Raw genomic sequence first — 26,470 nt, forward strand, 5'->3', positions numbered from 1 at the left:
CTAGTTTAAGAGTCCATTTAAGAGTTGTTCTGGCTCTTCTGGTCACATTACATGATCTTCAATAACGGATGGATTCCCCCCCCTCCCCCAGTTGTTGAGTAAGTAAAGATGTCCATTTCTATTTTTCCCTCAGCACTTTAGGGAGTCTTAATCTTGGAAACATCATTTGAGAAAACAACCTTGCCAAAAGTTCCATTAGCTGTCCAGGAACTTCCAGTCACATCACACCATCTCAATCGGCAGACGTTTGCCAACAACAGCTTATAAGGTTCGTACCGTTGTTCTGTCAGGTGCGCTCTCTCGTTAGTCATCACCGCCAGTGCTGACAACCCAAAACTTCCCGAATGTGAGTGTAATTCTAATAAGGAGGATAAAAATATCTACCCACCCGTGTATGAATCCTGAGGGTTTGCGAGTTAAAAACGGGACAGAGACAGTGAATAGAGCAAGCATTAAATACATACATTTCTGTCAGAGACAGAAACAAAGAGATAGAACAAAGGAAGGGGAAGCGGGGAGAAAACAAGCCCGCATTGCTTGCTTTGAGAAGAGCTGCTACCCCCCCGGGAAAGTCTCTCTTTTTTTTTTTTATCTGAATTAGTCCTCGCTGGCTACCTAATTGCTGCTTAAGCAGACTCTAATGATAGTCACAGACGAAGTGTTCGCCGCTGTTTCTCCACACGATCAGACGTCAGACTTTATCCCTCGAGGGGAAATTACTTCTTTAAATCAGCAGATCGTATTTCATTTGGTCTTTTTGTTGAAATCCTGTTTCCACGCTGCACAGAGTGCCGGCCGTGAGGTTTATGCATCGGGGGCCAAGTACAACAGTCCCTACGCCAGTGACGTGATTCGCTGTCCAGAAGAGGCTCAACAGTCGAGGCTGACCTTTCGGTAATCCATAAACATCTCAGACACAAACACACACACGCACACACACACACACACACACACACACAAATGCACGCCGTTAACCCAATCCCCTTTTCCTCACGTGGGACTACAGACAATTGGATTAACACTTGGACCATAAGGACTCTTTACTTCACAGCTTATAGTGCCTGACAGTGATGTAACGGTGTCAATAACAACAAAACCAGGACAATTTAAAGCAAAGCAGCGAGAGAAGAAAACGAGAAGAAAGTCGTTTGATTTCAAAGATTAGAGATCCGTAGTGAAAAGGGATTACCACTGGCCACAGAAAAGAATCTAAGTCCAGATAGGAAGAGAAATGGCCCCATTCTCCTCTAGAAAGCTTTTTCCCACCTGGTTAAGCCACACAATCTACTTCGATTTGAGCGGTTAAATCTGCTCCTCGGAGACAAGATGGGTGAGATCAAAGCAGGCCCCGCTCTGAAGGAGAGCAAGGCAGCACAGGATGTTCCACTAAATCTCTGTTGCTGATATGCACGGTGTTGCAATGAAACAGTGCCTGCCGGCCACTGTATCCATCCCGAGGGTTGCAAGCTCATCAGGTTTGCAGTAATCAGACTTGGCAGCCGTTTGGGTCCGGTTCAGTACCAGCCGGCCTGTATTGCCAAGTGACCTTTCGCTCGTTGCATGAATTGACAAGTTTGTGAAAAGGTTCTGCTCGCTCACTGACAGATTCTCGCTTTAGCTGCTGCACACCACAAAGCATAACAAAGGGAGGACAGACGGAAGAGTAGTGGAATGTGGAAATGTGGCTTGTTTAGATTTAACAGTGTTTGCTTTCGTGTTGTCTGGTCTTTTTTTTGTGTGCGTGTTATGACAGCTCAGACAGAGCATAAAACAAAAGTTATAGCTCGTAATTGGCTAGGGCTCCCCGTGTGTGGTCTGTCATATGGCTCGTAAAGGAAGCACTGCGAAGTTCAAACTCAGCTCGGTGATTGCGTTCACTTCCATCCAACCACAGCAGGTCCCTCAGTAATCCATCCCCTTTTTTTTGCACCTTTTCTCACTTCATCACTCCTACCCTGCGGTGGCGCGAGCATGAGAAAAGTGTCAAGAGTTGACTGGCTCCGGCACCTCCTGCCATCTGGCCTCTCCCCCGCCGATACAGACATCACTGATTGGCAGCGTGTGAACAGCCTCTCGTGGATTTAGAGGGATTGCGCGTCAACAATGGGCCGCCATATAGCGCGGGACATCTAATCAGACCCCGTCTCATTCCCGGTTTGTTTTCTCAGAAGCACACAGAAGGGCAACAATGCGAGGAGGGAACTTGAGGACTTTCTGTTCCCAGGCTGTTGCTTCGGTGATTCACGGACGGCCGTATCCAACTTCCAAGCTGCAAACCAACACAATTAATACTTGAGGAGACCTGGGAGTCTGTTCTTTTTCCCCTCCCTGTGCAGCTCCTCTGTTAGCTTCTCTCTTCACACTACCATAATAGTTCAGGCCTTCAGTCGGTTCTGCTCTTTCTCCAGAGAAACACTGAAGAATAGCTCGGCGTTATTGTAGAATATGCGTACTTGCTTTCATGCAAACAGTTGGAGGAGAATATCAATGGCGCCTAAATGTGTCATCTAAAAATAACAGTTGCTAAGCTAATCTTGTCACTCTTTCCAAACATAACAAAATTCACTCTATATGAAGTCCCTGGCCTATGTCCCCATTGTACGGAAGCCTTAAGTGGCCATGCATTCACATTTTATTTCTAAGTGGCTCAGACACGTTAGTCTTATCACTTAAAGCTATTAAATTGTTATTACTACATTATTATACCGCTTTCACATTGAAAATACCAGGCTGACGTGGGATTTTCAGACCCAGGTCGACCCGGCTTTGGTGTGGTTTCACATCGCCAGCACGATCTTGCCAGTGTGCTGCCATGATCGATAAAAAGTGAGTCATATCGCTATACAAGCTGCATATAAACACATGTGCAGTTCACATCAGGAATCCCCCGCGCCATTTCCTGAACATGACGTAGGGCTAATTTGCCTATGCGCAAATTTGCCTGTTTCTGAGCTGCTCACAGCCCTGGAGCTTCTACAATGACACAGTCTACGTATGATGTAGGTCTCTCCAATTTGAGATCTTGAAAAGGCAAAACTTTGTTCTCCCAAGATAAATAACTTGAGATCTCGAGGAAAGAGAGGAAATTAACTCACTAACACGGGAAACGGAAGAAATAATATGTGAACACGAGGCTACTTAGGGCTTCCACACCATTGTAGGGCCTTCATAGGTTGCAGTATGAAGTCCACACAGTTCATTAACAACCCTATATCTGAGTTTGTTTCTATTTTTTTTTATATTCGCTCAAACACTGTCATTTAAAGTGATATAGGTCTTCTATGTTCTGTCACAAGCAAGAGAGTGAATCCGGGCATTTGCCAAAATGTCAAACTATTATTTTAAACCAGTACATTAGCCTTTAGGTCCAGTTTCAGGTCACATTTCTCCTTTATTTCTCCATCAACGTTTTCTCCCGCAACCCTCCCTCCCTGCCTTTGTTTACATTCAAAATTTGTTATTGCATTAATTTCTGTTTGTTTTCTTTCCATTACAGTCACAGCACCACACTCTTTCTCCTTCACTCTGAGTCATACTTTGTTGAGAACACAGCCATAGGCCTTCGATCCTCTCTGTGTTCTTCTGCAATCTCATTTTCCCTCTCCTTCTGCCGGAACAGTTTGATTTGAATGCAGAACTGCAGCTTTCTCAGTCTCGCTCTCGCTGCAGGCTGCGTATTAGATCAAGGCCTTTCGCTTTTTCATCTTTAGACAAGGAGAAGAAGTGGAATCTCCCCACTTCCTTCGCTGAATAGCGCTGCCCAGCCATTTCGGCTTTAGAGCACCATCAAACGGACAGTGAGAGGGAGGAAGGGAACACGGGAGATTGTGGAGGAATAGACTGAGCTGAGATCAAGGTCCCGACGGAGGCCATCACTCCCACTCGCTCCACGCTGATGATTCACAGAAAGGATATCTGCTGGCTTAGCCACAGCTGCACATTTCCGTCAAACAGGCGGAGATGGAACACAGAGAAAGTTTCACCTCCTGCTCCCACGTTCAGATGCGAGGTTTGTTGAGTGACTGAGCAGAATGAAAAGCCTCTTAAAGCGCGTGGTAAACTGAAGGCTCGTGTTGTTTGGTGTCATCCACGCAGACTCATTTGAATGTGGAGTAATGGGTTCGTTTTTATTATTATTTTTTTTTAATTTGTATTAGGTGACGTAATGTAGAACGGTGCCGTCTTACTTTGAGATAAAGGCAACGCGACAAAAGAGGCCATTCATATCAAGCTGGTGTGTGGGTAAGCGTCCCAGCTTGCGCGATAGGGCAACATTATTGTATATGTGTGTCCTTGCAGAGCCATTATTATTGTCATAATGTTCCGAACGAAATACACAGAATATATTAAGAGCAAATGTTAGAATAGTCTTTAAATAAAAGAACCAATATGAAAACACTCTATTATCAGTGAAGGTCCTGCAAGGGAAAATCCTACGTACACATGTATTAGCAGTCAAATGTACAGTGGTTCAAGTATATAAGCAAACATCCTGATTGATATATTACTATATAGGACATAGTTAGATTAGAATCAGTGTATAGGCAGCATATTATACTGTTGGAGCTACTTTGAACTAAATAATGCTTCATGTAATGAGACAGTAGATAAATAAGTTTTTTTTTTCTCTCTTTTTGCTGATACATGGGATCATCAGCAGTTACTGATATTAAACCGGGGTAAAGAATTTAAATGGACTTTGGTGGCGCTCGTAACACATCCATATAATTAATATAAAAGAAATGTGAGTGCTTTTTTTACTTATTTAACGATACGATGTTGTGATTGTAAAAGTTTGCTGTATTTTCCACAGCCTTAAATCTTCATATTAAAAAAAAAAGTAACTAAAGCTGTAGTGGGCAGTATTTGAGTATTTTTACTTACCTATTTCCCACAAGTGTGCTGAATTGGAAAATATAACTAGTACAGACGCAATGATTTGTCATTATCTGTCAGTAGAAATACATTTTTATGAAATCTGAAAAAATATTTATATGTCATGGTTAAATGCAATTACTTCTAAATTAGGTTAAAGATTATTTGCTTTATTCATGAAATTATCACAAACATTCAATCGTAACAAACACACTTGAATACGGCGGCCGACCCTAGAAAGTCTCGAGGACGTTCCGACTAACTCATCCCTCCACATCAAACGCCCGCTTCAATCCACTCACCTAAAAATGGATCACCTTAACCAACTTAAGTCTCATCAATCCTCCCGCCTTATCTGAGACAGAAACAAACAGGCTCATTCTTTCCCATCCTGTTTAGCAGTCACACTACTCAGCCAGGCCTCAAATCACTGCTTCCCTCCGTGCGCCTTTACGCCCCGGACTGCAGCAGCACATCCTGCTCTAACACAGGCACCGGCAGAATGTAAACACACACTCTGCATTGTCCTCGCTATAAAGCATTTAGAGGCCGACCGCAGCGCAGGAAATAGGCTCTAAATGTTGCTGCAGCGATGTTGTAATGAGCCTTTGGTGGAGTTCAACACATCTGTCATTTGTCAGCGCCCCCACCCATAAAGGTCAAGGGAATTTTTCATACTACGCAGCACGCTGGGTTTTTAAAGCTGTGAAACTGATTGAACTTGTTGGCGTCTGTTAAGTTGACTGATGGCTCTGAAAACCCGATGGGTATAGACCATTAACTCCAAATGTACAGGAGAGAGGTGGAAAAAAAAAAGAAAGAATTGAAGAATGGTGCTCGCTCTGGATGATGTGAAGCAAAGCTGGAGGGCTGTGTCCATCTAGTGTTTGGGCCTGGTAACTGACGTACCATTAACGTGAAAGAAAGACGAACTGTTACAGCACAAAGAGGTAACAAGAATATAGTGTGGTTTCCTGTGGCTGTGTAAATGTATAAACCCGAGTGTGACTCAGTGGTTCAAAAATATTCCCATTACTGTGTAGTAATGTACCGAACGTGTGTGATATTCACCACAGTAATGTAACAAATCAACAGAAAACAAAATAATATCCGTCTGGTTTTAACCACCATTTTATTTGGCATAATTTAAAATCATTTCACTGTTAGTTCATTTATACAAATATGCTTTTGTTATTTATAAAACAATTACAAACAGATCTCTACAAATCAAGTTCCCAGTGTAAAAGCGTAGTACCACGCACACGGTAGCATACAGCTCCAGGACACAGACACAGAGGGCCCACAGGTGTATGTTCCACTTTAACAGCATCATCTGAGTGAATTTGGGACATGGCGGGAAAAAAAAATAATAATAAAATGAAATAAAAAATAATGACAGTTTTACTTATTGTGCACTTACATTCAACCCTCCACACATCCATCCGGGACAATTTCACACTTTTGTCAGATCTCAAACCACAGCACTGTTGTCTCGCAAAAACCTCTTGTGTTGCGCTTCAGTTATTCTAACCTTTACACAGGCCACAATCGAATTTGACTTATTATACACTCCCCTCAAGAGCGTGACCGTAAATAACTATAGTAAAAAGGGTTGCTATTATTGCTGGCAGCTGAAAGTACAAATGAGCAACCAGTCATTACAAAATATATCTTATAAAAATGTATAAAAAATCTTCAGTCGTGGCAAAGCGCGTTCCACCAACGCAGCTCTCGCTAACCGTTATGTGCATGTTGTGTCTGTGCCTCACTGCACTATGCAGAGCAGGGATGTAAACCACAATCTGAAGAGCTGTGGGCCACCGTCGCTCCATTTACAAATGCACACAGACTTTCTGCGCAAGATGTCAGTTCAGCACCTGTGTCTTACTTTAAAAAAAAAAAAAAAAAAAATGCTGCAAGAAGAATGTGTTTACTGGCAGGAACTGAGGCACAGGGCTTCGAAACGTTACAAAAGTAAAACTCAGAGTTGGTGGGACCTGTACTTTTTGACTGTCTCGTGGCACTTGCAGCACTACAATGAGAACCGTTGGGTTTGACAAAGGAGCGCTGCTATGGTCTTTGGTTTAGATAAGGCACCTGACCAAATAAAAGGCTCCTTCTATAACGTGGATAAACTGCCGTTAGATGGTGAACGAGGCAGCTCTGACACCGTTTCTTCCAAGATGAAATATTCACCTAATCAAGACAATATAGGATAAGAGTATACAGCCTAGCGTAAGCCAGTTAGAACATGTTCCGGTATTATATGTTATACTGAATCAATTCTGCAGTGGTCATAGCCTGCTAGGACAAAAATGTAACTGACAAGGGAAGCACTACGGAGTTTTGGTTTATCAAATCTGAGTATTAACTACAGCACACATACATCTTACTGATCACATAGACATAGGCTATTACAAAAAAATATATTCAACTTTGGCCATAACCGCATTTGAAGGTTAAAAACATCTGAGGAAAAAAAAAAAAAAAAAAAAAAAAAATCATTTACAGAGTAAATTCACCATCATTAGACAAAACACCACTACTTGACCCTACCCGGTCACAGGGTAATTCTTAGGCATGTTTTTTTTAATGGCGCTCAGTGTGAGCATCAAGAGTTAAGACGTAGACAGATGAGAGCTGTACTACAACCTGACTTCCTGACTATGTCAGTTTTAGAAATTGTGTACCCGTGTGGGTTAAATTAACACAGGCCTTCTGACACCTGCTCCTCTATTACTGAAGAAGGCAAATGGTCGGTTGCTTTTAATGGGTCCGGCTTATCTTCAAAAGGCCTATTGGCCCTTCCATGCGGGGAAATGAGAGAGCAGTGCAAGTGGCTGGTAGGGGCAGCCTGCCAGGCAGCTCTCGTATGCCAGACTGAGCACAAGGAGAATTGCAGCGAGGGAATTTAACCTTTAATCTGTGCATTTGGTTAAGGAGTACTGGCATTTGTCCAGGAGTCATAACACCTTGTCTGGACTCAAGCTGCTTGAAATTAAAAACTTGTTCACCTTTTACTTGGCTGTTCATTACATCTAAATAGGAAAGTCGTAGCATTCTGATGGCATTATTGCTCGAGACTCGTGAGATGCAACCTAGGTGAGAATTTGAGGTAGTCATTAGTTCTCCACCTGAACGAAGGCAGATCTCTTCTCTCCAGTCAAACAGGGTAGCTTGATTGGTTGGTTTGGAAGTTATTATGGCTTGTGGCAACCATGATCAGCATTTTTATAAGGCAAAGCAGAGGAGCTATAAATCTAGAACAGAAGTAAAATTGAAAATGTGTAAATATCAAAAGTTAAAAAGTAAGAAAAATAGAGGAGATACGGCCTGTCGCCCCATTTGGGCATAGTCACTTTGGTGATGATGGCAACACAGTGAGATCCTCCAGGAGATGAATACAGAAGAGAAGAGTAACAGAGGAGCTGAAAACTGCCGGAGGAATATGTATGGAGGCAGTGGGATGGCGTCCTTTGTTCATCAGCCTTCCTTTGCATCTGTGGATCTCCATCATCCTTCTCCACAGTCCAAAACCTGGGAACCATTTATTACAAGATCACACACTTCTTGGGTTTCTTTTTCGTGACTGGATACAACACTGCCCTCACAGCTTCAGCGAACACCTCCCTGACGCCATCCTGGAGCAGCGCGGAACACTCCATATACTTAACAGCCTCGATCTGCTTGGCCAGGCCATTGCCCTGCTGCTGGGTAGTCGGGGCTAGACCCTGCTCCTTTAACTTCTTCACCGTTTCGGCGTCACCTCTCAGGTCTTTCTTGGTGCCCACCAGCAGGATGGGCACGTTGGGGCAGTGGTGGGACACCTCGGGGTGCCACTTGTGCCTTACATTGGCATGGGAGGAGGGGCTACCAATGGAAAAACATATGATGAAGACGTTGGTCTGGGGATAGGAAAGGGTGCGCAGGCGATCATACTCCTCCTGGCCTGCCGTGTCCCACAAGTTGAGGCTGACGGTGCGACCATCCACGCTCATCTGAGCGCTATAGTTGTCGAACACTGTGGGGATGTACTCTTCTGGGAAGGCATTGGTTGTGTAAGAGATGAGAAGGCACGTTTTACCCACTGCCCCATCTCCCACCACCACGCACTTTATGGTCTGCATCCTGCCTACGACCACTGGGGCTGCAGCACCTGACAACAGGAGAGGAAACAACTGGGTGACCAACAAATACAACACTTCACACTCAGTAATACCAAGTAGTACATTGCCACTGATAAAGAGAGTGCCCATTTAGCTGTAAATGACGAAGGTAAAACTGGTGGCCTGTGACTACACGACAGTAGTTTTTGAAAGCTATGCAACTTTCCACCCAGTTAGCAAGCGAGCTAACCGTCGCCCAAAGTTAGCTTGTAGGCGTAGCGTTCGTTACGGTTAATAAGTAGGCTTCAACTCAAACCGTTCACTCATAAACAAAGTCTTGAAAGTCCTTTAACAACGTAGAATAAGTGAAGCTGAGGCGTCTTTTTTGTTTTTTACCAGTCGTTTATTACTTCGAGTTGCTCATCTATAAACACTAGGCGTTCCCCCACAGGCTAGTTTCACGCTAAGGAACTAGCGCATTTGGTGGCTACAAGCTAGCTAGTTAGCAAACAAGCTGGGCATTTATTTGCAAATCACTGAATAAAAAGCTATGTTTCAGACCACATAGCGGCATACACCTTGCTCGAAAAAATCAAGTCTATTCTAACGCGCGCCCCAGACGTAATTATTTGCTGAAATAGTGAAATTTGAAGGACTTTGTGACTTACCGCCACTCGGCTTTCGATCTCTTTTTGCCTGGTGTAGTCAATCACAGCCGCATCCGGGGAGCTGTCCATTACGTAAAAACCGACGTACGGAAGAGGTGCAAACTGGTAGTTGTAGTTTCATTTTGTTGCGACGCTTGTGCGACGCTAGATGGCATTGTTAAGCTGTTTTTCTGTTTGGGACTTTGTAACTCACGTGTCCCGTGTTGAAAGACACACACACAGTGTATATGTTATCTCTCTATCTATCGATAATAATAAAAAAAAAAAGAAAAATAAAGGGCAAGAGCAAACATGTTACCAGACCGCTTCCTGACTCATTTTCCAGTATAGCGGGAAAATCAGTGCCAATAATCTTGATTTTTTTCCCCCCTGCAATCAACGGTACAACACAAATATTTGAATTATGTCCTGCAATAAGAGACTGTTACAACTTTTCAAAAGGGGGGATATGTTGGAAATCCCTCTGTTCTGAAATAAAAATGACCAACTTCCTAAATAACACTTTAGTAAAATAACACTTCCAGTCAATCTCATTGTAGTGAGGCTGCTCCTATAGTCTATAAATCTGCTGCTACGTCAACCTTTCTCTTGAACTTGCTCTATCCTGGTCATTAAATGTCAATGTGTCACTGTGTGCGCACATAGAAAGGGGTCATAAACAATCCGGTCTCCTGTCTTTTGGACCTCATCCTGTCTTTGGCACTGGTCTAAAAGCTCATATATCACTTATTCACCTTCAGACAAGTCATTCTTCTCCCTCGCCCGACGCTTTCAGGCCGATGCAGAAAACATGAAGGCTGCTAAAAGGGGGCTCTCTTTAGACACATCCCTGGAGACCTGTTGATGATGTCACCTCTTTAGACTCAGGCAGGTTAAAAGGCCAGCGCTGACCAACAACTGGACACTCAAGAACACAAAGAGGCACCAGTTTATTGCTTTTCCCAAGAGGTTCTGGCGTCACTGCAGCCTATAAAGAGAGAATTCCCACTGGGACCCTACACCCACAGTCACCCTCCTCCCCAACCCTTGCACCCCACTATTTTGCCAGGAGATTCCCTGGGACGTCTGAAGCATTTCCATGACAACAAGCACTGACAGGATTGGGGATGACTGTGTCAAGAGATGCAGCAAGAGAGAGCTCAGAAGAGAGGGAGAGGAAAAATATGGGTGACAAGAAGACAGCAGGGGCAGCTGTTGATGTGGAAGACTGGAGACCTTGGAACACATAGACAAGACTACTATTCACAGCACTTTCTTTATTCATCTTCTCTTATTTACAAATCCACATAATACAGCGAATAACAACAAATGCTATTCAATTAAGTTATAGAATCTTAATATAAAATAAAAGAAAATGACAAAAAATTACAGTAGGCACCCCCTTACTGCGCCTTCTTCAGATTGTAAAGTGCATCAAAATGGTGAGGCCTCTCAACAAGAGGATGAACAGTTCAGCATTGTACCGCGTTCAGTTCGGACTGCAAGACAAACATGTCCGAGAACACAATGATCACAAAAGACTCACACGACATTTGGACAAGTTCCTAAAATAAAACAGACATTTTTTCCTCCAATGCTTAACACAGTGTGGTGTTCACCTGGTGGCCTTTTACAAATGTGAATTTTTTTTTTCTACACGTGAGCAGTTATTGTAAGACACATCTTCTTTTTCTGTCCTATTGCCTGCAAAGGACACAAATGGGTGTAAAAGAGGTAGATTGTAGAGGATCCACTATCATACTCTTACGTGAAACACTAGAGATCCCCAAAGCTCCTAGTGCATCTTCCTTTTACACACACAAAACCTAAACACTTAGCCATACATAGAAATTTCACAAAAGTTGCATTTAGATAAACTCCCGTTGAGGGATAAGACCAGGAATCTAGGAGACGTTTGAGCAAACTGGCCAGGAACTTAATCCCCTCCATCATCACTTCCACAGCGGCTGAGCTGCAGCAGCTCGAGGCATTTTGGAACCAGGTATCCGTGAGGCTGAGGGGATTTTAGAGCCGGCGGGAGAGGAGCCTGCGCCTGGTGTCTTGGCACTTTTATTCCGGGCGGCCGATATGACGGCCGTTCGTATCGTCTTGGCTGTGGCGGAGGATGGGCTGTGGGCATTGCGAGGCTGGGACGGGGTCTGAGTCTCAGAGTTTGGGGCGAGTCGTTTGGACACACGGACAGGCACTCCTCTGATGAAGGCCGGCTGGGCGCTGCCGGAAACCTTCTCGGCGACGGATCTGCCTGAAGGCCTGTGGGTCAGAGTGGACTTTCCAGGAGTCTGTGTCTCGCTTGTTCTCTCCCGTGCGCTGTTGCTTCGTTTCACCTCTGCAACAGGTGGCCTGGTGATAGGAGACAAGCGCATCGATATGTTTCGAGTAACAGACAGCCGTGTAGGATTGGGCGGATTCGTGGCGACTGAGGCTGCGTTCGAAGGCTCTGTTTTAGAGCGCACCCTGGGGATGCCTGTTGCATTGGAAGGACCTGCACGTGACACAAGTCCCCTCTTGGCCCCTATCCCACTGCGCACGGGGATCTTCATGGCCCGGGTCTCCTCCTTGGACGCTGGAGACCCTTGAGTTGTCCCCCCTCGAAGGTCGACCTCTCTCTCTTTCCTCCACTTGGAGCAGAGGCTCGGTGCGGGTCGTGGGAGTGGGAGTGGGGAGGCTGGGGGCGACAAGGCCTCGTAGGATCGGAGGCCTTTCACCAGAGTGTGGCACTCCAGCGTTTCCCCCACGCGGGAGTATGACCTTCCAGTCTCCCTCTCAGCACTCGGCAAGTCAGGCTCCTCCTCTGGCTGTGACTGGCTGAACTCTGGCAGACTGGACGGCATCCAGTTCTCCTCTACAGGTGTAGACACACTTTCTGTGCCCGTCTGTTTTGTTAAAGGCGTAGCAGCCCTTGTTTTAGTGGAAGGTGAGTCTCTCCTCTGAGGCTGCATGTGGACTTCATCTGGAGCATTTACAGATGACTGTGATTTGGTCTCAGATCTCTGGTACTTCAGCATCTCAGTCCCCCTATGAGAAGGTATTCCACTCGTATGAACAGTCTGTTCAACTTCAGTGACACAAGAGCCATCAGATTTACTCTGAAGAAGAGGACTATTACCATCTGTCACTGTTTTGCCAAACCTGTAAGTGGAGGCCTGGCTTTTAACACACTGGGCTGGTGTGTCTGTATTATTAGCAACAGAGTGTGTACTGGAACTGTTCGTAGCCATGTGTTCACCATGTGAAAATTCTGCTTCTTTCTCAAGTCCTGTTGCCTTTGGTTGGTGCATGTAAGAAAGGCTATCAGGCCCATGTTGCTTCACTCTGAAGCTATTTCCGTGCTGGGAATGACTGAATTTTGCAATGTGCGAGTCTTGAACTGCTTTCATGCTCAGGTTTGTTTCTGGGCCGTGCTGAGCCCTGCTCCCTCTGTCCAGAACAGGTTCTTGGTCGATGGGGGAACATGTGTCATCAGTCTCAGGTGAGCTGCAAAGCACAGCAGTGTTCTCATGGTCAGAGGAGCTGTTTGAGTGATAACTGGTCGATGTCGGGCTGCTGCCCAGCTCAGGAAATCTCTTGAGCATGGCGGAGTTGTGGGGCTGGGTGTCGCTGCGCAGGGGGTGGTCAGAGTATCTGTGGGAATCCGACCTTCTAAGACTACGACGACTCCAAGTGTGGGTCAAATTCTTCTCCAGAAGTTTCTCCAGCTCATCTCGGTTGTCCTGACTCTCATGTTCCTTGGCATGGCTCAGGGCCAGGTCCAGTCCCGTACAAATTGCCAGAGAGCGGCGCTTTTCTCCGATCTCACGCTGACGTTCCAAACGTTTCTGCTCCTTCTGTTCCCGTTCGGCATTTTCCTATAAAACAGGGGAACTGATCATTTTCTTGGATTCTTAACGCAGAGCTCAATTTCTTCAATGGCTTCTACAACAATGTGATTTTTTGTTTTGGTCGGCTGTGTCTAACCTGGACGGCTTTTTGGAAGCGATGGCAAAACAAATGGAAGACCCTGCAGGCCTCCTCTAGTTTGAAAGTGCCGTCATCTTCGCAGAAGAACTCCACCAGAGCCTCACTCGACATCCTCATACCCTCCACCTCGTCGTCTGCCTCGTTCAGGCGCTTCTCAGCCATCTGCACACACACGGACACACATATATTTCATTGTCCCGTTTTCCATCCTTGAAATAAAGAGATTATCTGGTGTATTAAACCACAAACAAAATGTTGCATACCTCTAGAAAAAGTTGTGTTTGCTGCCAAATCTCTGCCTGAGTCTGCGTGTTATCCTTAAGAGATGCCACTCTGCTTTTTAACTTGGATAAGTCATCCAGCACAGACTCCTCAGACAACCTTGGAGAGAAGGAGAGGACACGTTAGACATAATTATAAGACTACCTGTGCAGAAACAGCTGTGTAATACGTTTGAAGAGAGGTTCCATAACTGGAATCGGGCAATGGATGACTGAACATGAGCTGGGATAGGGTTTTTTTTTTTTTTTTTGCTTAAATTCTTGGAAACCTGCAGTGGCAAGGAGGTTGAATGAGGATTCTCATAAAGATAGCCATTCTTCAGTCCCATGTCTCAGCAGAGAATCAAAGAAAGTAACAGTACAACGCCCAAGCAGCTCAAATACTGCCTTGAAGTATCAGTGTTGCCATAACCCACTTTCACTGAGGCAGCCAGCTATTGTTGACAGCCGGGCTTCTCGGCCCGATGCGAAATGCACCAATTTTACTTAATGCTACCAGACAGTTGGAGGGTTCGTTGTTATTGAGTACGGCTTGTGTATTCCCTTAGACTCAATCACTGCATAATTGGAAAGGATTCGAGTTTTGGGAAGAGGCTGACCTGGAGGCGGAGCCAACATGGCCTAGTTGGCTGGGAAATGACAGTAAACTCTGGTCCTTTTTCACAGCTTCCTGTGGAGACAAATACAAATGATTATCCAGCTATTGTCTTCAGAAGAAGCAATGCACAAAGTTTGCGGCGACAAAATCATATGGTCTGTTTCGAGGGTCTTCCACAGCTACTGTTCTTTGTCGTTTATGGCCTGAAACTATTTTTTCTTTGCAAAAACCTTGCAAAAAGACCCAGCTTTTCCCAAAAACAAAAAACAAAAAAAACATTTATGCATTAAACACATGTTATGTGTTTAAATGGTGTGAATAAATGGTATGTTTAAAATGGATATAAAAATAACATACTTAATTAGGATTTTCTATGTTTAAACAACTTATCACTGCTGATTTTTTTCCCTTCAGCAGGTATCTGGTGTTATTTATTTATTTATTTTTTTTACAGCATCTCAATTCCAGATCTTACCATAGCAACGTAATGCAGCAAATTCATGCCCGGCTTGTTGGCTTTGGTGTCCGCCAGCTTGAGTAGTGATGAAATTCGAAAACCAGCAGCATTCCCCGCATAGCCACCCTGAGAAGCCAAGAGCAAGGTCAGAATAACACACACACACACACACGCACACACACACAACATGTGACAACTTTAAACAAACGATTCAAAACCCAGGTGCACAGTCATGGTGATGCCCCAGCACACACACACACACACCCAGATCACTGCTGCATTGTGCACGGATAAAAGATGAATTGTGTTTTTGTTTTGTTTTTCAGGTCACAGGAAAGAAATAAAACAAAAGGGGCACTCACAGCATTCATATAGTTCCCTGCCTTCAGCACCAATCTTAGGATGGAGTGCAGCTCTGGACAGCTCAGCAGTTCTGGAAGAGTAAAAGAAAAGAGATTTCATATTGTTATTATCGAGTAAAAATGTGCACGCAGATAGCATCGCTTAAACTGCTTAAATCACAACGCTTAACTACAAAAGAGTATTTCTAAAGGGCATTGCGGACCCAGATCTTTATAGCGGCGGAGTACACAACTCCCTGCTGTTAGTTTACCTCTGGCCGCCTCTGTCAGACATCTGGCTGCCACACACAGAGAGGTCACAGCAGGGTCAAACTCTTGTTGCAGGATCATGGCATCCAGACGCAGCCGAAAGCTAGCGAAGGAGGAGAGAGGGGGACGGATTGGTGAATGGAAAAGGGGTGAGTGATGACAGAGACAAGAAGGCACTCCAGATCATCAGTCATCGGTTGGACAAACATGCCGTCGCAAAGTAAAGTATGTAGGAGGACTAAAAATATGAGAGTTTTTTTTTTTTTTTTAACTGAGAGGAGAGGAGGAGTACCTGGGGACTTCCACCAGCAGCAGCAGGAAAAGATCGGGCTCTCCCAGCAAGCTCCGGTCCCCACTGAACCTCCTCAGGCGAGACTCCTGAGAGGGAATAAACAGCAAAACGTGAAAGGAAGCTTAGACAAAAACAAAATCTGGGATACGAAAGCCGACATGTCGTTAAGAGTCAATCCCAATATCTCTCAGCGTGGCCCGCGTCTGGAAACAGACCACATCATACGACGTGGTGTAATGGCAAACTTTTGATCATCCTAACCAGAGCCAGATGATGAGTAAGAGAGGGGAGGTGGGAAGAGGAAGGAGCTCGTCTCTGTTTGTATGCAGGAAAGGGCACTTTACCTCCTCATTGTCAGGCAGCAATTTGCAGAGCTCCGCGAGCTTTTCTGCTCCGAAGCGGTCTCCGACGCCCTGTCTGATGTCCTCAACAATCTCCTTAGCAGGCCTGTGGAAATATAGGCATTCGGGTATAATCTCATTTTAAAAGCAGCGGCCTTTTCGGAATGACAAACGGTACAAAATCACCATCCTGCATGGTTGTTATCAGTTTCAGTTTTGCAATCATCGTGAAATAACAGAGCTTATCCCGTTCTTATCAGCGTCTCGGGGAGGGGAGGGGGTTTGACGCCACACTGGCGACAAAAGGCAGCATATCCACTGGACAAATAAGAGGCAGACACACACGGGAGATGTCTGCGGGGTCCCGAGATGTTAAGGTGGAAAGGAGGCCACAAACAGGCCGACCGCATGACCCGTGGCTTACTTTCTCAGGGTGACACATCTGTCCTTTATTCCGGCAGTTTTCAATTATCCTCTCCCTTATTGTCCCTTTCGGCGCACAACCCATCGCACGCGCTCACGCCGGGACGCCTTTATGTCCAAACAAAATCTCCTTACTCATAGCTCCGCCGCCACATGCGTGACGTGTTATTTGACACCAACGGCCGAAGACATCTAAAGTAGCCGACGAGTGAATCACTTTCTAAAGTGCTCCCTGACAATACGGAAACACTTCTCGGCTAATTGCTCCCAATGACACACAGAATGCCTATAACAGCACAAAGTGAGCTACTGCTAGACGCTGACAGAACAGTGGATTTTGTTTAAACTGCGCCCGCGCTCGAACGGCACGTCTGTCTCTCCGCAGAACAAATAGGGGGCAAATACGCTCCAGACCATTGTTTGTGCACAGAAGAGCGTCCTTTCACGTAAAAGCTTTCCCTACAAGTCTCGACAAATCTAGCCGAGAGAAGCAACGCTCTTCAGTTGAGAGTCTCATGGAGGCATGACAATAACACCCTTTTGCCCTTTATCTGTATGGATGAACGTCTGTGACGAAACGCTGCGCGCATCTGTCGTGGTTCCCGACGTTAAACCGGAGATATTTCAGATGTTAAGCGGCATGTTAATGTGCTTATAAAACAGCCCTATTCTTTAACGCAAGTGCAGCTTTGTTTGAGCCAGGCAAACATGCTAAAGAGGCTTCCAAGGATGGATGAATATGACAAGCCACATGTGGGGTCTCTCTCTGCAGGGGAGGGGGGAGGGGGGGACTGGCTTTAAGATTAGACGCTCTTTAAGGGCATCAGCAGGTGTCAGCTCTGACTCTAAAGGTTATACCCAGCCACTTACTCAAGAACCAGCCCAGCTGCTCAGGGTGCTCCCTCCCCTGAAATACACCCCGTCCACTCCTCGACACCCCCTTTCCTGAAGAAACCACGCACTTCGGACACAGACACACGTCCGCCCTTGACATATGGCTCCTCGCGCCAGTATTTTAAGTGAAGTACTGCTCCCCTGGGCACATTTGTACACATTTGTGTTTCCTGCCTTTACTTTCAGTTTGGATTTAGGGGGGGCAAGCAAAGGAAGACACAAAGGCTAATGCTAGGCTGTTAAGGATAAGGTTTTAACTATAATTTCCATTTATACGTCTGAACTAGTTTCACAATTAATGATTGAGAGTCTATGAAATGTCAACAAATTGAGAAAAATAATTTAAAAAAACAATTATAAAGCTTACATCTTGAACTGGCGTAGAAATATTCCAATGTTCATACTGCGTTTGGAGTCCAATAAGGAGATCTGCGAGGAGGCAAGGAGCACATGTAAGGGCAAGCAAAGATCAAGTTGAAGGGCCTGTTCAGACCTGGTATTAACATGTGCCACGGTTAATCATAAGTGGCCAGCCTGGAGCAAAGGTGTGAACACACCTAAGATGTGCCGAGGACAGGATCCAAGCCAGACGACATTGGCAATTAGTTGTGTTTATTTGCATACAGAGAACAGAACGGAGATTCAGTCTCAAGCGGTCTCTTGAGACGCTTGTGGTGATGCATTTTAATCCTCGGCACGTACGCCGCGTACGCGGGGCGTACAACTTGTGATCAGAATACCCGGGACGCATGTTAGTACCAGATCTGAACGGGGGCCAAATATCTCTGCCATCCTGGCGAACTGACCTCTACCGCTGTATCCTGGGGGGACCTGCAGCGCAGCAGAGCGGACTGCCGCCTCAGGGTGCTGGGTCTGTCCCTCGGCTTGCTGTCCCTCTGGCCGAACAGTTCATCCAGAGAGTGGAGGTCTATGGGGAACTCCTCCTCGCCTGGCGCCGCCCCACTCCACACGCTCTTCCTCCCCTCCACCTTCTCTTTGGGAATGCGCTCCCAGTTCAGCTTCCGCAAGCGGCTCCGGCGGGCGCTATCCGCCCGGCTGAAGGGCGAGGAGGACGCGAGTGGGGGTGGGGGAGGAGGGGGCGGCGGCGGCGGGGGCGCTAAGGCAGGCGGCGGAGGGGTGACCAGCACCAGACGTGGCTCCATGGCTGTCACTTCCACAGTGTCTGGGACAGTGGAGGGATGGGCAGGCAGTGTTCCATGAAAGGCACGGGATTCCTTGATGACCACAGTCAGGTTGATGTGCATAGAGGCTGCCTGGTTGTAGGAGGGAGGGGTGACAGCGGACAAACAGGCTCTGCTCACTCGCTCAGCCAGTGACGTCTTCGCAAAGTATCCAGTGAGCTGTAGTTCAAAGGTCAATCAATAACTCCAGCCTAGGAAACAGAACAACAAAGAAAATATTATCACGCACACTGGTGTTATTCCAGAGTTTTTCTACAGGACGCGGCTTCACCTGAGCTTGTGTGACCTCTGGCCTCACTTCTCCTTTCATTACCATGACTTCAATAAATCCGGTGATCTAACAAGCAGTTTGAGCTGAAAGTCTAACCTCTAGTTCAACTTTCTGTGGAAGTTCAAGGCGTTTTTGGGAAAGTACTAGCTGGGCAAGATGAGCTCTCCCCCTCTGTGGGGTGTTTGAACAGCTTGTCCCATCCTGTTCAGATTCACCTCAGTGCATGCGCACACACCTCCACCATGCCTTTTCCCTTCTAATTAGAAAACATTGAGACGTCACACAGGCTCGGCAAGAGGCACAGTCAACCGCAAAGCCGAGAAATAGACGGTCTGCATAACTTTTAATATTCCTCCCCGGTTATGTCGGAAAAACGGGTTGAACACACTTGCACCAGCAGGTTTAAAGTGGGATTAGCAGTGTGTTTGGGAATGACTCAGAGGCTGGGTCTGGGTAAACTCTAATCACCGAGCGGTTTCGCATTTGGCGACGGCGCTCGCGTTTTCTGAGCGGGTCCCAACACTTGGGGAACATTTGAGGGGGATGCGCCTGATTGCCAGGCTGTTCCACGCAGCGCCGCAGGAGCGCGCTGCAAAGACCGGCGCTGATGATCTCAGCCTCAGTCATTTCATGAGATTTGTATCTTGGGGAAAATGTTACTTGGCTAAGCGCTCATGAGAAGGATGAAAAGTTAGGGGAAAGTGAGTTAGAAGGAAAAAAAAATAAAAAGCAAAGACGCATCACTTTTTTTTTTCAATAAATGTTTAAAAAGCCTCACAGGATGTATTTTTCTTCCACGGTGCTATTTGGTTTAATGTAAACAGTTTATAATAATTTAAGTTTAGCATTACATTAAAAATAAATTGAATGAATTTGAGACTGTGATTTAGGTTAAAGTCTTTCTTTTGCTTTCTTTCTTTTTTTGGTCCCCCTTACCTGCAGTTGACGGGCACACTTGTCCAGGAAGGTGCGTCTGAAAACACCACGAACTATCGGTTATATCCAGCAGAAAAACTTCCAGAAATGTAGTCCATACTTTGTTGTTTGCAGAAGCTATCTACTTGAACCCCTGTGACATGTTTCAGCTCCACTCGCTGCACTCTCTTGTCTTCCTCAACTCAACAGAGAAACTTCAACACAGCTCAACGCGAACGCGCAAGCGCGCGCCCCCACGCTGATATGCCTTTATTGTATCCTCCCAGTTTTCCCATGGGCGGATTTAGAGCTTTCAGGTGGGAGTGCGCTCGATCTTTGCTCCGCATCTCGCCTTTAAAGATGTAATAATGGAGCTGAACGCTAATCTGAGTCGCGCTGACAAAAGATTAAATAAAAGTGTTAAGATCAACATTAAAATCAATAGCTCAAAGCTTTAATGCGCCATGTCTCCTTGATCTTTGAAAAAAATAAAAATGTTTCAATCGGTCGATATCTCATATAGTGGTTTAACAACAATGTTTGTGCAGATAAGATTACGCGTGAAAGCTTGTCAACTGTCAGGAGCTGCGCGGACAACTTGATTAGTGTCTGTTTCAGGCTAATCATCATGGTAGGCAGGACTCTAATCTGTGATTAGTGCAGAAGGCCTTGATCATGAGGATTCTGCTTTTGAGAACCTGAGAGCGAGAGAGGGTAGATGGCTATCGGACATGGGAAATAATGTCTGCATGTCTTCCCTGCCCTGAGAGCAATGCATAGGTGAAAGCTAAGAGGCTAGAAGTCCCTCTAGGGTGCTGAAATGGCCCAGGTGCTTGGTCGTAGACCCATAACACAGACCTTTCATCTGAGGTGCCGGAGCACTCCCTGGCTCATGTCACCTGGTGGCTCCTGAGTCCGGCTCAGGTAGCCCCTCTCACAGGCCACGCTGACAGTCGGTCGTCATCACTTCGGGGGTTGCAGTAATTAGGAGGTTATGACCCCAAAATCCTGGCTATTGTTGCGCCTGAGCAGCAGGGCATGTTATAGTGTACCGTGCCAGAATAAACCTCTCTCAGGAAACTTCACTTTCTATTCAGTCACTCACTTTTCAGAGTACAGTGCACTTCTCAGAATACAAGGAAATGCCACTGTTGAGAGACGGCAGCTTTATAGTCCGCGGAGGGCCCGATCAACCCTGCACAATTCCGCATATTATGCCAGCATCCAGGCAACACGGACACGGTGACCGTGGTAAATGAATAGTGAGGAGTTAACTTGGCATCATTCACTTCTTTTACCAAGACAGTTAAATTGCGAGGAAACAAAACAGTCTGTGATGTGTACCAGCCCACTCCCAGCTGGTTGGTCCATTTTGCATAACAGTGAGCTCCAGTGCATGGGCTTCTCTTGATCCATTCTGTGGTGAATGAATGCGCATGAGGGTGTTCATGTGTAACATTTGTGTGCGTCAGTATGAGAGGGAGAGAGAGAGAGAGTCTATGCATTTGGGCTCAGCTGCACTGCATGGACTGAAATCATCCACGGAAACCTCTCGGCGCTAGTTGACTGTCAAGTGTGGCTTTTCATTTGATGTCTTAACGAAGCTGCCTGCCCTTTTTTTCCTGAATGGATAAATAAGGCTTAACGCATGAGATCCCAGTGCCAACTACCCCGCAGCTCAGCCCTTAGGTTCAGTGGGGTAGTTGCAGCCAAGCAGCAAGTGTTAGCCCTTCGCCCTCTCTCCTTCTTAATCTCGCTTTGAAGTCCCAGAGGGGTTGCACAGGGGTGAGGGCTATTAGCTCCCTCCTCCTCTAACATTTACGCACATTATGTATTACAGGTGCATGGAAGCCCTTGCAGAAAAATTAAATAATCGCGAGACCTCACACATGCAAAAGTTATTTTAGTGCTTGTGCAATGGTGATTTAAATCAGTGACCTCAACTCCAACTGGTTTTTCACGCTGCAGAAACGAATCCGGAAGTAGAGAAATCAATACGATAGATTTTTTGCCCAGATGCCCCATTTATATAGTGTGTAAAAGTGGCTGTAAAACTTTTCCATGTGAAACTATTGATATCACAGTATGGGGGCTTCGTGTTACTCAGCCTCTGCTGAGTCTGGTCTGCCTCCTGGGTCTTAGCCATTTCCATGGAGTAAATAGGTCAGTGTGACTGGAGCTCTGCGGGAGTATTACACGCGTAATGTGTGTATGTATGTATGTATGGGGAAAAAACGTGCACCTGGGTCTGATTCTAGACCGGGACAGTAGGTCTGGGAGGGTATTCCTAAATCAAATCCAGGTTCCTCTGATCTTTGTCGGTTTTCAGCTGCGCTCAGATCACGTGCAGTTATCCAGAACGCTTTGACAAGCATCTCTGGCTTTGGTGAGACCGTCTGATAAGGAAAGACAGCAAGAGACAGACAACACATAAACAATCTCAGTTTCTTGCTCTATTTTCCTAAATTCGCTCACACGCAAGTGCCAGTGTGCGCTGATATTAAGTCGCAAGTGAGTGCTTTGTACATGAGAACTTAGAACACATCCGTCCGCGCTCATACAAAATATTAAAAGACTTAAAGAAAGGCAGGCACGCGGCTGCGCAATGTAACTTTAAGGGTTCACAGACAGGCCATTAGACAATGATACAAACCATCATGGAAACAGAAAGGGGAGGACGGTGAGTCAAGCTTGAGGAAAAGTTATCTGCAGTAGCTTTCGGTTTTGGCGCTTTCATCTTTTTGCCAGAACTTTTTGGCTTTCTGCACATCGATCGCGGAAGAATTCCCACTATGTGCTTTTGCAACGCTAGCGACACTTTTTGTGGATTCTCTTAATCGACTGTGAGAGCAGGCAAAGAGGGGCGGCTGAACTCTGCGCCACACTGTGTTTTCATAGACCGTGCGCAGCTGATGCCTTGCTGTGTTTACCAACCTGTCTACTGTCACAGCAAACTTTAACACTGGGTGCATGTGTGCACACCAGCGTGTCCGTTCGGTCTTGACAAAGCGGAATTCCTCCGGTCGGCTTGGAGGAGAGTTTCGTGGATGTGCTCGCGGTCAAGAGGCCTTGCATGTTTGTGTGCTCAACCTAAACTCAGCAGGGTGGAAAAAGGACACCGAGGTGCTTGTGGTCAGTTGTCCTCGGGGGTTGGGTTAACTCTGTTAGTCTTAGCACATCTGGCCACTAGAGCCACTTCCGACTCCAATTAGGATTTCCTGAGACTCAATAAAGGGGATTATTGGCCTGCAAAAACACCAGGGTAGACTCTCCCACCCTCCGTCGCCTTCCTGCCCCAGCTGCTACGGTCATTACACTAGCCAGAACTACAGTCGCACTTCACTAGAGGTTTACAATAGCACAGTGACATAGAAAGACAAATAAGGCCCTTTCTACCCTCTTCTTTTCTTCTTATCTTTGTCTCTTTTTCGTGAAATGAAAGGCTTTTATGTTCAACCCCTGGTTTTAAGCCTCCCCGTATGTAAAACGACTCAAAAGATTCATAAATGACGTCAGAAGAGGAATGGAAAGTAAATGTCTCCAGAGGCTGGCTGACGAGAGACCGCAAGAGCCTGTATACCAATCCGTGGTCGGGCACAAAGCCCTGAAGCGGGAGTGCTGGGGAGCCGGGCTGCATTGATAGGGGGTCCTGGGCGGCTGCTTGTGTGGCAAGAGTGATCACACAGTTAATATTCAAAGGGCTGAGTCTGTCGTAAAGAAGCCACTAAATAGAGGCTGACAAAGCGCGTCGTTCAGACAAAGGCTTCTCCCTAAGTAGGGTGTGTATATAGCGCGAAGAGCGGTGAACGGATGGGCCTTGCTGGGGTGGTCATGTATGGAGTCTATAGTGAGTTATTAAGGCAGGGCCTCCTGCTCTTCAGCCTCCACCGTCACAGTTAACTCCAAACCCGACCACACGTGACGTTCTGGCTCTAATGAATTTTAGAAATTTTTGAACACAAGAGTTGACAAGTAAGAGAGGGCAAAATTTGTTATTTTTTGTTGCTTGAACACAACTTTAAATATAAATTATTATCTTTTTCTCCAGTTATTCTTTCCGTACAGCCATCCCATTTAAGCCTTCAGATAAACAACATTGTTCGTCTTTGTTTTCCCTTTCTACTGATCATAACAATCTACGTGCTTCTTGTTGAGTAAGGCCTTGCGAATTCCCTTCTACATCACCTCACTCACATATACACACAGACAGTTACTTCAGGCATCTAAACCTAATTATTTCCCCCCTTGCCTCCGTGTGCCAACTAGTGATGTCACCCACAGAGAGACAGTAGGATTGTTGGCTGGGTGCCTGAGGGCGGCCATGTTGGCAGGGAGGAGAGGAGCAGAGAGGAGACGAAGAACTTAAGAGAAGATTAGCAGCTGAGAGGTTAGCAAAGTAGGAAAAGGCGGGGGGGACCCCTAGAGGTTTGGCTGGCCCTTGTGTTGGGGGCTGCAGGGATTAACCACCCTGCTCTGCTGCTGAACCCACAGAAACCAGCCTCCTACTTTCTGCTGCTTCGCTGTCTCTGACAGACATTCAACAAACACATTTAACGCTGAAAAGAAAACATGGAGGAGCTGTGAGGGCCAGGTCCCAGGGGGACTCCCTCTGGGATTAACCTAGCTGCTACTCTCTTCCCATCATTTCCACTGGCATCCACTGAACCTGGGCCGAATCCTATTCATCCTCACTAAACTGTTGCGTAACAATTCGCCCTGGCTTATTCTGCCGCCGTCGAGCTGTTGGTAAAACAAGGCACCCTCGGGCCCCAGAAGCTCTGAGCCAAGGCCCAATTTCTTGTGTTGTGGGGGGCCTTCAGAGGCTGGAGCTGTTGCGTGATGGAGCGGTCATTTGGGGCACACATCATCATTGCATGCCATTGTCACATGAATTAACAAGTTCCCTATAAACCTAGTGGTGGTTTAAAGAATATTTTATGCTTATTGAGAACATTCTGATCATTCTTTTCAATCTTCTTTGTCCTCATGGCTGCGTTCAACATTGGTGGAGTCGTTGGTGAGGAGTTCAGATAGCGCTAACTTGCAGGTCTGCTGCTCCTTTGTGCGGCAAAGAGACAGCTCATCTGATCATGGTGATCATGGGTGAACCTCTGCAAGAGTTGTTCACGACAAGCAATAACTGAGAGGAAACGCCAGTGGGGGAAAAAAATAATGAATGGACCGTTTGATGAATGTTATCTTTCAATTAGGCATTATACCCGTCAGCTAGCTTAGCCTAGCATAAAATGGGAAACAGAAATAGAGCCGTGCATACTGATTGATTAAACACACGACACGCTTCACTGTCGCTCCAGCGATTTCTGGGAGTAGATGTGGTCACCTTAACCCTGACAAAAAAACTACCATCATCACTTTCACTAAAGCCATTAATTAAAGGAGCGGGCTCAGAACGAGGGAGAAATGACTTAATGTGGGTCAGATATATGAGAAGGCAGCATGGGGTTTATTCCCCTTTCTGGAAATCATGTGCAAGCCCTCTCTCCCTTCCTTCCTCTCTCTCTGACACATGGAATCTGGCATGTTTGGCAGAGGCAGAAAAGAGAGGGAACAAAGGGATGAGTGACCAGCTGAGTTATTTGGTCAAAACCCAGTAAAATGGAAGGACAGACTGTTGCTAGGCTCTGCTGTGAGAAAGAGAGAGCACTCTGGCTGAGCCCACTGAAAAGAACTAGGCCCCTGTTTACCCACACTGATATACCGCTTTAGAAGCGCTGTGATTACCACCAATTAGTGTTATTACTCACTATTACCTCCTATCAATCTTCTTGAGCCTTCATTAACCACTCAAGCTCCTGAAGGGGATCTAAAGAACCTACTAAAAGGCCAAAATATAGATGACAGAGTAGAAAGCAATGGGTATAAAAACAACTCAAAACATTCTGGAAGCGCTTCTTTATGTAATTCTACAACTCATATTGTTACAGCAGATTTAATTACCCACGCCCTGTTGGACCTGACGTCCGTATTCCTCACGTCATGACTCAGTTTGTACTGATGTGTTTGTGCACTTGACGCCGCCGCTATAAAAGACATGAAAGTGGTTCAGATTTACATAATGTCAAGCCAAAGGTCTAACCTGTGTGTGTGTGTCGCTGTAATGGCCAATGTGCCCTTGACACGCAAGACATTACACGCCAAAACACACAAAACCCATTCTTCGAAGGAAACACGCCCCTATTTATCAAATGCATTTTTCTGACAGCAGCAGATAGTAAACAGGGGATTGCACAGATTCAGAAAGAGACAATGTATACAGTACACTTGTCTATGTGGACAGTTTTATCCTTTGTCCAATCGTGTATTTGGTGCCGACAATGTCAATGCATAAATATATATATATATGTATAATAAATAACATATTCCTTATTTTTATTGTTGTGTATTGTTGTATTTTATTGTTCAGCCACATCATCAGAAGACCAAATCGCATTTCGCTGGGAAATGAAGACTTCATTCATTTAATCAGAATCCACACATGTTACTTTCTTACTTAATGACCTCCAACAAATAAATGTTGCAAATGGCTTAAAAAAAGAAAAAAAAAGGAAATTAGGACCT

General features: G+C 45.8%; 2 protein-coding genes and 1 long non-coding RNA gene across 3 annotated transcripts; 1 reads left to right on the forward strand and 2 right to left on the reverse strand.

Annotated features, from left to right (window-relative positions):
* LOC125007795 lies at positions 1-15,466 on the forward strand. Its single transcript, XR_007112800.1, has 4 exons — positions 1-98; positions 788-894; positions 14,940-15,087; positions 15,269-15,466. It is a non-coding gene; the product is annotated as an uncharacterized LOC125007795 (long non-coding RNA).
* On the reverse strand, positions 5,989-9,749 carry rhogd (ras homolog gene family, member Gd). The gene is made up of 2 exons (XM_047584612.1): positions 9,650-9,749; positions 5,989-9,031 (listed from the first exon to the last, which is right to left on the reverse strand). Exon 2 carries the CDS (start codon positions 9,000-9,002, stop codon positions 8,427-8,429), a length of 576 nt encoding a protein of 191 aa, XP_047440568.1. The 5' UTR covers positions 9,003-9,031; positions 9,650-9,749; the 3' UTR covers positions 5,989-8,426.
* fhdc2 (FH2 domain containing 2) lies at positions 10,891-26,268 on the reverse strand. Its single transcript, XM_047584611.1, has 12 exons — positions 19,913-26,268; positions 18,310-18,896; positions 17,871-17,932; positions 16,190-16,292; positions 15,846-15,931; positions 15,556-15,656; positions 15,305-15,375; positions 14,961-15,068; positions 14,487-14,557; positions 13,870-13,987; positions 13,604-13,768; positions 10,891-13,494 (listed from the first exon to the last, which is right to left on the reverse strand). The coding sequence occupies exons 2-12, from the start codon at positions 18,766-18,768 to the stop codon at positions 11,581-11,583; spliced, it is 3,258 nt and encodes a 1,085-aa protein (XP_047440567.1). The 5' UTR covers positions 18,769-18,896; positions 19,913-26,268; the 3' UTR covers positions 10,891-11,580.
* Between the last annotated feature and the right edge of the window lie 202 nt (positions 26,269-26,470).

This window comes from Mugil cephalus, chromosome 5 (assembly GCF_022458985.1).
Source record: "Mugil cephalus isolate CIBA_MC_2020 chromosome 5, CIBA_Mcephalus_1.1, whole genome shotgun sequence".
NCBI lineage: Eukaryota > Metazoa > Chordata > Actinopteri > Mugiliformes > Mugilidae > Mugil > Mugil cephalus.